This window comes from Grampus griseus, assembly GCF_964374135.1.
Source record: "Grampus griseus genome assembly, chromosome: 2".
Taxonomy (NCBI): domain Eukaryota; kingdom Metazoa; phylum Chordata; class Mammalia; order Artiodactyla; family Delphinidae; genus Grampus; species Grampus griseus.
Window position 1 is genome coordinate 15,280,823 of NC_139018.1, and position 12,318 is coordinate 15,293,140.

General features: G+C 41.9%; 1 protein-coding gene and 1 pseudogene across 3 annotated transcripts in view; both read left to right on the forward strand.

The window, feature by feature from the left end:
- The first annotated feature begins 3,868 nt into the window (after nt 1-3,868).
- Nucleotides 3,869-12,318, forward strand: part of PTPN21 (protein tyrosine phosphatase non-receptor type 21) — a 66,872-nt gene continuing 58,422 nt past the window's right edge. For both annotated transcript variants that reach the window (XR_014296291.1, XM_082647324.1), the window contains exon 1: nt 3,869-4,156. Coding sequence is in view for 1 of the 2 variants with exons in the window: in XM_082647324.1 (XP_082503450.1) it covers nt 3,977-4,156 (180 nt within the window). In the remaining variant the exon portion in view is untranslated. The remainder of the gene's footprint in view (nt 4,157-12,318) is intronic.
- Nucleotides 11,022-11,518, forward strand: LOC309817988 (HIG1 domain family member 1A, mitochondrial-like; annotated as a pseudogene). Its single transcript has one exon. The product of its transcript is annotated as an HIG1 domain family member 1A, mitochondrial-like (transcript).

Consider the following 12,318-nt stretch of genomic DNA (forward strand, 5'->3'; position numbering starts at 1 on the left):
TGATGACTTGTTTTGGTTTTGGAGTAAAGATTGTTTACTCTGGAAAAAAGAATTCTTGGGTCTGCAAATTCCGACTTGTGATTTCTGCAAATCCTGATTAGATTGGCCGCTCTTGGCATGCCCGTCTTAATTTTCTTTTTTGCTGAGAAAGCCTTATAATAATATGCTCGCAAACACGTTCAAAACACTCCGTGTGCTCCAGGTGACAAGCGCTGTATGCCTAATGGTTGCTGACAGATTTTTTTTTTTTTTCCTTCGGTACGCGGGCCTCTCACTGTTGTGGCCTCTCCCATTGCGGAGCACACGCGCCGGACGCTCAGGCTCAGCGGCCATGGCTCACGGGCTCAGCCGCTCCGCGGCATGTGGGATTTTCCCGGACCAGGGCACGAACCCGTGTCCCCTGCATCGGCAGGCGGACTCTCAACCACTGCGCCACCAGGGAAGCCCCAGATTTTTTTTTTTTAAGTTTGGGATATGATAGATTTTTACTCTGAAAGTAGTTGTCTGCTGTTCCTAGCACATTTTATTCTCGAGTTCTACGCATAAATGTTTTGTTCAGGAGAAACATGCGTTTGATTTAATGCTATAGATCTATATATTATTCTAAAAATGTCATATACTCATTTAGTGATTGTTTTATTTGAAAGCATCATTAGCAGAATTACGTGTAGTGAGGACTTTAGCAACAAGGCGGGAAACTACAGGATTCAGAATTAAACTGTATTTGAGGAACTTCTGAAAGGTGATGTAAAAACATTAAAATGAATTCACAAATATCGCGGACTGCCTTTTGAAGCCTTGAACAGAATTTAATATATACCTGTTTTTTATTTCATAACAAAGTGATTTTGTAGAGAAACAAAATATCTCCTAGTATTTTCCTTCAAAAGCTAATTATGAATTTTCTGTTTACTTTAGTAGTTAGATACGTTAGAATTCCAGATCCAACTACCTTTCAAATTGTTTCATATTATTTTACACCCGAAATAGACATCCCCCCAAAGCATCTTAAATTTCTACTCCTCTATCCAAACATTCATAACTTTATGACATCATTTGGTAGCAAATACTGCACATAACTGAAAATTAAATGTGTCAATTGTTAATTTTGTAAATTATTAAGCAGAACATTATTTTTGCACGTCTTAATAAACAAAAAGCAAGCTATTCTTATGGATAGATCTTGGGGAAAAAATGCATCTGATACACACACACACCCTTCAGCTTTTTCAATTACATTATAACATCTACCAAAATAAAAAAGAGAAAACATTGGCTTTTCTTTATCCTTGATGCAGTAAAACATTTCACACTCAGGGACAACTGAAAGTTTTACTCTGTTTGCTTCATCAGAGCTTAAGTTAATGATTAAGTTATATAGTGTAGTACCTACTGCCTACAAGGCATAGTTTTATATAGTGTAGTATCTACTGCCTTCAAGGCAGTGAAGAGAATACCATATTTGAACACCCCCCAATGCAAATTTTCATCTTTCCTCTGTACTTAATCTGTCCTCTTTCCAGTTATCACAATTTCTATGTAAAATTTAAATTCACCATCTAATCACTTGAAAGGGTATTTAGTATATATATGTATATATAATCTTTTAAAATTTATACAGACACTCATAACTTATCAGGCAATTTTCTAGTTGAAAGCTTATTATTTAAAGTTCTCATTTCTTGATTTTTTTTTTCTTTCATTTTGCCTCAGCTATCTATTTGGTTTATACCCTGACATAGAAAAGAGCATTGAAAACTGCAGGTGGAGCCCATGTCTTTTCTTAATATCTATTTTCTATTCCCCCCTTTAGTATGGTGCTTTTACCTTACAAAGGTACACAACAAATGTTAACACAATTCTTTATGTAGTTCTAGTTTTCTTTTTTTCCTCTGGCCTTCTTCCTCTATTCCTGGTTTTTAACTTTTATTTTTCTTACTATCTGGAGATAACCAGAGCTCAAAACCAAAACAAAATCCAAAAAACAAACAGAAAATCGTGGTTGGGTCCTTATTAGAGATACAGCCATGTATGTAATTATAGCATGCTTGTAATCTCCTTAAGAGCAAAGACGGCTTATTAGGACTCGTCTTAGATTTCTCTAAAGGGCCACTACACTGCCTTGTACTCAGAGACGCAATACACTTTTGTGGAATGGAATTATAAAATGTTAAGTTTGGCAAAGCCTAGTGTAATAGCTAAACTATATACTCTAGCTCTGCCACCCCCCAGCCCTGAGTGCCCATCACCTCTGGGGCTGACACGCAGTAGAAAAAGCAGAAAAGAGCAGAGGACTGGGAATGAGGAATCTGGGATCGGTTCCCAACTCAGCCCGTCCTAGTGTGAGGCTGAGAAAGCCACTTCTCCCGAGGCCTGGGTTCTGTGTCCGCCAGATGAGAGGGTTGGGGGCTGCCCTTGCCCCTCCGGGCGGTTCCCGGCCCAAGTTCAGGGTAACCAGCCGCGGCCGAGCCTTGCCAAACGATTCATCCTCGGGGGAAGCCTCTGTTCAGAAGATAACGGAGAGTGGGAACCGTCCCGGGATTCTGGAACTATCTGGGATTTTGTCGACTCGTTTAGGGGAACAAAAATCCAGCCAATGTAAAAGTTCCAAGCTGCCGCTCAAGGCCAGTTTGCTTCAGCCCAGGAGGTACCACCAACGGGTGTTGTTTAGAAAGTTTTAAGTCGCGTATTTTGGCGTAGGTCCTGAAGCTCCAAATCGGGATTCAAATGGACCCCACCCAAACCTCCCCCTCGCCTCTGGGGCTCTAGCCGGGTCCTTTAAGTGTTCCCTCCGGCATCAGCGGGAGCCTGTACTCTCCTAGAGCATCCGTCCGGAAACGCGGTCGCAGGCGGAGGGTTCCGGAGCCTCTGCGGCTGTGGGTTGCTCGGGCAACGTCGCCTGCTTTTCCGTGGGGGGGGAGGACGAGGGAGGAGCCGGAGCTATCCCTAGTCTTCTTGGCCTCACGGGCTTGTTGAGCAGCGTCCTCCCCGCATTAACTTGGGAGGGCGTTTAAGGGCCTTGCCCCCCTCCTCTTCTGGGCTGCGGCCCCGCTTAGGTGAAGGCGCACCGCCTCTTTAGGCGTCCCCATCCGGAAAGGGGCCGGGGCCAGGGCCACGCTTTTCAGAACTTCCACGCGTCTGGTAGTAATCCGATAACAAGAATTTGTAGGGTCTTTTATAATTTGTTTATAAATAAATCGATTTTGTGACGTAAATATTTATAAACCAGAGAGTTCTACAAATGCTTGTTAAGTGTTCACCTCGTTTGAACCTCACAGCTGCCCTGTGTTACAGGGGATTATTCCATTCGGGTTCAGGGTTAATTTGCCTAATTGGGACTGAGACTTGAACGTAGCTCTTTTGGAGGGTTTTTGCAATTATCTCACTTAAGGACTAAAGAACCCTAACATTTGGAGTATCGGGGAGCCAAAAAGAGTTAACTATGAAAAAACAAAACTTATGTAAAATAGAAAGAGGACCAGTAATGCTAGCTACTAAATTTGGCGTTTTAGTAGTGTCAGCCATTATCTCATTTAATCCTGAAGTTAGCCACACGTTGTCACTACTATCTGTGGGATTGAGTGAGGGGTGGAATCTGACCCAGGGCGTAACACAGCTCTGATGATAAACTTCCCCACTGCCTCCCAGATCCTGCTAATGCCTTATTTTTCCAGAAGAGAGGGAAAGCTTAGATATAGCTTTATTAATTTTTATTTTTGAAAACAAAGCCCAGATTTGCTATTGCCTATGTAACCGGTGTTCCTCTTTCCCCAGCACTGGCGTGCGTGCTCCCATCACCTGGTCTTTGGAGACTCAGTTGCTTTTTAATGGCGGCAGCAGCTGCTGGGTGAGCAGCCGGAGACTGTACAGTACTCCTCCCTTCAGGACAGGATTGCTTTCTCTCGCCATTACCACCACTGGATTGGTGGCGGTGCTTTTCCCTTTTCACCCCTCCAACTCTTGAAGGGAGAAGAAGATGCCACTGCCATTTGGATTGAAACTAAAACGCACCCGGCGCTACACGGTATCCAGCAAGAGCTGCCTGGTTGCCCGGATCCAGCTGCTCAACAATGAGTTTGTAGAGTTCACGCTGTCCGTGGAGAGCACTGGCCAGGAGAGCCTAGAGGCTGTGGCCCAGAGACTGGAGCTTCGGGAGGTAAGCCCCGGAAAAGGCTGCAGGCTTCTCTGGGCGGGCTTTGTTCCTTACTTTCCAGCTACTATCGTGCGCGCTGTCTTCTCAAAGTATGAGCCTGTAAGCCCTTCTCCCCACCAGGAAGGAATAATACAGAGCAAAGAGGTCTTTCCTTGGGTGTGCCCCGTAAGAGAATTACCAATGCCTGAGTTTTGAAAATGTTTATATGTTCCCCCAAAATGTTATCCAGAATGAGATAGGAATGCATTTTGGAATCTGAGTGAAGAAGCCATCTTGGAAATGGATCCTTTCAGCCCCCCCCCCCCCGCAGCCATCCAGCTGGCACTCAGCCAAGTCATTCCCAAATTCCTGACCCACAGAATTGTGAGCAAAATAAAATGGTTGTTTGAAGCCACGTTAAAAAAAAAAAGGAATGCATTTTGGATTATCCAAGTAGTTCTGGTCTTCTGGTGTAATGCCACATGGGTTGTCCTGATCTAGTACAGTTTACTGACTTCATTCATTCATTCAACATTCATTGATTGTTTTGCACAGGCCAAGCCAAAATTCGAGAGACATATTGCCCCGGTTTGAATTCTGGTTTCTTCATCAATTAGTTGTTTAACATTACGTGAGTTATGTGACCTGTCTGAGCTCTGGTTCCTTCATCTGAACCATGGGATAACAGTGGTGCCTGTGGTTGTGATTTAATGTGCATGTAAAGCCATAGCTCTAATAACTATAGTCTGTTACAGTAATCATAGGGAAGTTTGCCCTGGAAAACCCCTAATCCAGTCTGTAGGAAGTTGTGAAGTCCTCAAGTATCCATACAGTGTCTTAAATTCAAAATGCTGTGTAAGGCCTGTGAAGAAAGGAGCTCTAATTAAACCCAGGTCCCTTCCAGTCTTTGGCTGCCTGGTTCTGGGGTAAGAGAAAGATGAAAAAACGGGTTATTTCACTTAAATGCCTATGTTGTAGCCTTGACTGGAAATCCTGGTAATGGTGTAGTTCATAAAAAGTCAGGAATAGATAAGCTGTGCCCCTGGTGAACATCCATTCATTTGCTCGGTCTTTATTAAAGACTTATTAAGTGCCAAGCTCATACGTACTAGGAGCTCACCCTACTGTTGATACCAGTAAGAAAGCAGGCGTGATGCATGCGATGATGGGGGAAGTAGAGGGTGCTATAGACAGCAGGGAGAGGCAGCAAAGGGGAAAGCTTCCCAGGGCGAGTGATGTCTGAGCTGGGACCTGAAGGTGGGGCAGGGTGGGCCTCTCAAGGGCTGGAAAAGACTATGCCAACAAAGGAACTGCACAAGGCCCAAGACACAGGCAGAGGAAAGGTTGTAGAGCAGGGGCCACCTAATGCGGGGTTCTTGTTAAAGGGTTTGGGCTTGTCCTGAAAGTAGTGGGGAAGTTAGTGAAGAGTTTTTAAATAGGCGTGTGGTGTGATTGTTTTTATGAAGCGTGAATCCTTTGGAGAATGACTAGAAAGGAATAGAGTTGCGGTTCAGATGGTAGTCACTTGGGTTTGGATGGGGCTGGAGAGAAGTGAGTGGCATCTGGAGATATTCAGGACCTACCTATCAAGTAATGGGGAGGCACTCGCCGGGGTCCAGGTGGATCCTAAGGTTACCAGTAAATGGTGGGGACTATATAGCTGAGGGAAGACACACAAAAGGAAGAGCAGGTTTGAGGGGAGCTGGGAGAGGCGTGTGGTGAGTTCAGTTTCAGACGTACTGAGTTTGAGGTGCCAACTGGGGACGTTGAGCAGGTAGAGTATGTGCAGGTCTGGAGTGCAGGTGAGAGATCCAGGCTGGAGGAAAGAGATTTGGAGATCCTCAGCCTAGGCCAGTTAACCTGGGAGAGGGTATGAGAGAAGAAGACAATTTAGCATACTCCTTGGAGTTGAACAGAGGGAGAGCCTTAGAAGGAAACTAAAATGGAGCGGCCCAAGGAGAAAGTAAACCAGGAGCGCCGACCTCAGTGACTGGTCCTGCCTACTTGCATCCATTCCATCTTTTTTGCTTCCTTCACGCATTTTTCCTTTTTTCCTATTTTGGTTTCTTTTTCCTGTAATTTCTTCCTCATGCACCAGGTCTGCGTACAACCACTAGAGTCAACTGCTTGAGGAACTGTGGTTAATTTATTTTTGTACCCAAAGTACTACACGTGGAATGGGCTTAATAAATACAGGTTGAACTGAACCCACAGGCATTGCTTTGCTTCTCTGTTAGTCAAGAAGCCCAGAGAAATTGCCATCCCTTGTTTGAGGTTATCAGACTCAGGAACAAGCAGCTTCATACAGCTATGGGTATATAATGAGACGGATTTTTTTTTTTTTTTTTTTTTTTTTTTTTTTGCGGTACGCGGGCCTCTCACTGTTGTGGTCTCTCCCATTGCGGAGCACAGGCTCCGGACGCGCAGGCTCAGCGGCCATGGCTCACGGGCCCAGCCGCTCAGCGGCATGTGGGATCCTCCCGGACCAGGGCACGAACCCGCGTCCCCTGCATCGGCAGGCGGACCCGCAACCACTGCGCCACCAGGGAAGCCGAGACTGATTTTTAACAGAAGGGAAGAGTGCTCTAAATGGGAACAGGTGTGGTCTCTAGAAAATCTCTTGCCCCTGGACAGGCCGTCCCACTATTTCCAACATTTAAGGACAGTCATGGTTAGAAAGTTTGTATAGCAAACTTTTCAAAGCTCCAGAAGCTCTGCTCTTTAGCATGTAAACAGATGGCTTAGGCCCAGGCCTAATCTTGCCCAATGACTGTTTAGAAATCATCTGAGTCAGGGCAACACCTGTTCTTAGTTTGTGTCCATACATCACTTAGGAGATTCATACCAAGAGAGAGTGGTATGTTATCTTGCAGTGTTCTCCCGTCAAGAAAACTCAGAATTATCATAGCATGTAGATTTGGCTGCTAAGCTTTGCTATTGCCCAAATTTAAGCTGGGGGGAAAAATCTTTACTTTCCTTGCTTCGTTGAATAACATTTCACTTCTATTATGACAATTATAAGGGCCATACGATAATCCCATTGTAATGCTGTACCTGGCAGCTTCAACTATATGGGTAACATTTTATTGCTTAAGCTGAATGTGTGGTTAAATGAGGCTTGTCAGTCTTCATTGTTTTTTGACTGTGTGAGGTATTTTATAATACATTAAGGAACTACAAACAGAAAGGTTAATATATTTGTATCCAATATAGTTAACTTAGATTGTCAACTTTTTTCAAAACCCACCGTATTTGCACTGTGGAAAGTGGCTTTTAAAAATGGGGGGAAAAATGATTGCTGCAGGAAAATACTGCTGGTCATTACAGCACCGTCCTCTCAGAGCTGTTGAAGTTCCTTGCATATCATTCATTGAGTTTCATAACACTTTTTCAAGAGAAGCTATGGGAGTCTTTACAGAATTTAAGGGGAATTAGAAAACTTTCTAATTTTGAAAGTATATGTTAGAGAGGGTTGATGGAGGTGGTGAGAGAGGAGTGTATCAGCTGGGCATAACTACTCCCATGGGCGGTGTGTCCTTGAAAGAATATCACAATCTAGAATGAGGTGGTCAGCCTTAAGAACCTGTTTCAGAGAGTAAGACCTGCGTTACCCCAGCTCCTTGAGAATTTGTAAAACCAGGTTGCAAGTTCAGTAATTTACGATGAGATTTGGAACTACCAGGGGCCCCAAGAATGTGTGCCCTCTGGCCAGGCCATGATCTCCCTTCAGGCAGGCCATGTGGAAGCTGGAGCAAACCAGAAATTGCTTGGTGAGCCTGGAATCAGAGAAGGGAAATTGCCCAGAAAACCTTCCATATCTTCATAAGGGGAGTAGTACTGCCTCACGGACCAGACAAGTTCCTCTGTGTATCATTTCTGGGCTGTGCTAGGGTGGGCACTGCCTCTACTGGCCTCTTGAGAAGGCCGTTTAATAGAGTGGTTAAGACATTTGCCAGTTGGATTAGAAACACCTGGGTTTGGATCCCAGCTGCCACTTACCAGTTGTGTGACATTGGGCACCTTACTTAATTCCCCAAGTCCAATGGTTTTTCATCTGTAAATTGGGGATGATAATAATGTCTATTTGACAGTGGTTGTGAGGATACAATCTTAAATGTAAAACATTTAATAGAGGACCTAGTATTTAGGAAACTCAGTAAGTGTTATTCTTCAGCACTGCTATTGTTATTTGTGACTCCCATTTCCACATTGTGGTGACTGACCTCTTCAAATTAACTCTTTTCTTGCTTTTGTAAATATCTTTGTTTCTTCCTTTTACTAAGAGATGAATACATGCTTGTTTTATAAGACGTTCTTATAGTACAAATAAGTACAGCAGCCACTGGTAATTGCACTTCTTACATTGCTAAACTTAAATTTCTAGTATACCATTGTAATTTAGCAGTCATATTTGAACCTCTATTTTCATGCCAGCTGAAATTAATTTGTACAATGTCACTGCCTCATTGCCCTCAAATAGAGCTTCAGTAAGTTTTTACTTCTCTGATAGGTTTTACTTCTCTGTTTCTTCCCTCTTGCCCTCAACCTAACCCCTAGGATTTAAACAAAAAAAAATTTTTTAATGAGATTTTGGATTAAGGCTTATATCTTTTCTTTAGGGTACGTCTTTTTCAAGAATTCTTTTAAAATCTTATATTACATTTGATAATCACATTTTAATCATGCTGTCATGGGTTTTAATTAGATTCATTGCAAAATATTATTTCTTATATATCTTAATCTTTATCTTAATGTCCTTATTCGGCTTAAATTTACATTTGGTTGGAGTTTTTATTTTAAGTTTTAAAATCTTCAGTTAGGAAACAGGGACATTTTAAAAATCCTCAAACCTTTTGGGAAATTCCCTGACCATCCAGTGGTTAGGACTGGGCGCTTTCACTGCGGTGACCTGGGTTCGATCCCTGGTCGGGGAACTAAGATCCTGTAAGCCATGTGGTGTGGCCAAAAAAAAAAAAAATATCCTGGAAACCTTTTGAAGGTAACTTTATCGTGCTTCTGCTATGATATGATAACACACACATTATGTGTTAGTTTTATAACTTAAATTTTAGAGGGCAGTTTTCTTTCAGCTATTTCTGAGTGTTTTGTGTAGAGGGGAAGGAGGGTCCTTGTTGTCTGCATGTATGGCCTACATACATAACTTTTTCAAATAACAGGTTTGAAATTGAGATGGATCCTAAGCCACCCCTAAGATTACCTCCAAAGCATTTTTTTTTTTTTTTTGCTATACGCGGGCCTCTCACTGTTGTGGCCTCTCACCGTTGTGGCCTCTCCCCTCGCGGAGCACAGGCTCCGGACTCGCAGGCTCAGCGGCCATGGCTCACGGGCCCAGCCGCTCCGTGGCATGTGGGATCTTCCCAGACCGGGGCATGAACCCGTGTCCCCTGCATCGGCAGGCAGACTCTCAACCCCTGCGCCACCATGGAAGCCCCCTCCAAGGCATTTTGATGAATAAGTTGAAAAGTCTAACAAAACTTAGAAGTTCTTACTTTGGCCTCTCATTTTAAAATTCTAATTATAGGCTTTGATATTTGGTTACTCTGTTGTGGTTTATCACAGATATTCAGAAAATGTTTTTAAAATTGTATTTGAAGTGCATCACACATATGTCAAGTTTTTATCCTTTGGAATGTAAACTCCATCAGAGCGGGACTGTGGTATCACCAGTGTCTGGAATAGTGCCTTGTACCTCATAGTACATGGTTGCTGAATCAGTGCCTACTTAGTTTAAAAATTAAGGTTCTTGTTTTGAATTTAGACTGATAAGCACAGACTGCAGTTCAGTTAAGTCAGCCTTTATTTGCTGTATGATTTTATTTCCTGGAGAGAATTGAACATTTACCAACTTTGAACAGAGGTAGAAAAGAACCTTTCTTCGTTAGATTTTCTTTTTCATTTTGGGCCTTCTTCTCAAATACCTAGAAAAAGGGTTTTAGAGACTCTCTGAGGTTAGATTGCTCTATCAGGGGAGTGTCAACTTCTCTGCTGAACTTTGAACAGGTTCTTATGTTTTCTGACAAATTTTTTGGCTAAGGGATTTGTTGGAATAGAGAGGAATCATGCACTTAATACAAACCATTACTCTCAAGCACAACTTTAGAAAGTGTTCTTGGCCCTCAGAGTGTTTTATTTTAAATCAGTGTCTTAGGTATTCCAAATATCCACTGACCTATCTTGACTGTTATCTGAGCAGACCTCAAGAATTTCATGCACATTTCCTTCTGTACTAGCTGTTTTCATTTGGACTCTAAAAATAGCTGAAATATGTGTACGGTAAGAGTATAATACCTGCAAACTTTTTAACCTTTGGGCTGAGTAGTTATTCATTCAGGTATGTATGTTATAAAACAGGTAAGATTGACGTATAGACAAGGATCAGTAAATAGTTGAGTTAGATCTATTGGACCATCTGAAGCAAATGTAAATCTTAGATTGGCCTCTCTACCTAGATAAAGAAAGCTTTCCAAAGTCCAAACCTGATTATAAATGAGCAAGGATTTTTCTTGATTTTAGATTTTCTGTTATTTGTCTTACTTGGTCTAGATAATTAATAACTAGTCATATATATAAGTAGAGGGACTATACACATAAACATGGAGATATTATGCATTTTAGAATAATGTATTATCACACAAGTTATTATAGAATTTGGATACCTGTTTACTTAAAGAAATGGAATATTCAACCTTCACTTAATTTCTAATAAATTTAAGGGGTAATAGTCTGAGATGTTTTTCTCCCAGTGCTGGATTTTTCACCTAAGAGACATTGGAGATGTCCTTGAATCTCTGTCACCAATGATCTATCATAATAGTGTGGTCTCGAGAAGCCGGTAGGAGCCTGCGACGTTGTGCCGTTGTCTGAAGATTCTTCAATCACTATGTCAAGTGACACAGATGTTTCTCTTTCTTCATATGGTGAAGATTAGGGATCTAAATTTACCCTAAAAGCTAGAGAGGCACCATTTGTCCGCATTGGAATGGCAGGTTTTGCAGCAATCGTTGCATATGGATTATATAAATTGAAGAACAGGGGCAATACTAAAATGTCTGTTCACCTGATCCACATGCGTGTGGCAGCCCAAGGCTTTGTTGTGGGAGCAGTGACTCTTGGTATGGGCTATTCCATGTATCAAGAAATCTGGGCAGAACCTAAACCTTAGAAGAGGAGATGCTGTCTTGGTCTTGGTGGTGCTTGCTTTAGTTAGACATCTCATATTGAGGTTATATGTTTATGTTGAAAATAAATTCTGTGGGTCGGACAATAACATGGTAATTTGAATATTGGCTTCCTTTCTTGCAGGCTTGATTTGCCTAGTGGCTAGTTCACTAGCTAGGTCATTCAGGGGAGTCAGATGAGCACAAAAACATGTCACTTTTAAATGCACTTGATAGTGGTACAATGTCCACCTTCTTAAACTCTTCTGATAAAATTAGTTGTAAAGAGGACAACATGCCAAACCTGTAAATGCTCCCAGTTGCTGCAGACTGTCATATGCTTTTGATGTAATGTAGGAGTCCTATTTACCCCAGTTAATTTAACTCTTTCTGACTGCCTTGTGGACTGAGTACTGTTTTTAAGGTCTGGTTGGCTCTTGAAGAACCCTTTCAGAACAGTGCACGGAATACAACCTTATAAACCTCCCAGCAACTATGTGTGTGTTTTTAAACCAAACCTAAAGAGCTGGTAACAGCTGCTTTGAAGTAGTATCTGTTTCAGAATCATAGTTGTAAACATGAGAGTAACTTAACTGTAGATCCCCGTTTAGCTGTTTTGTAATTGCAGAATTATAGTTTGCTGCTGTTATAGTAGAATAATTTTGAAATGGGATTTTGAAATAGAAGTGTGTATTTTAAGTGCTAATGCAAAGGTAAATGAAAAATACTTTTTAAATGTGTGCAGTCTGTTTATTTTCTCTGAAAGAATCATAAATGTTAAACTAAATAAATTGCCTGTAATGGAAGTGATTTATGAGCAAGTTGGTTTGGTCAGACATTATACCAACTTTGGTATACTACAGAATGCTTTGTTGTACTTGTGAAATTCTCTTGTCTAACCTGAATTTACATTCCATGGTGATAACATGGTAAATGTAGTGTTATTAAAGTAAGTGAACACACACACAAAAATAAATAAATAAATAATAGTGTGGTCTCATGACCATA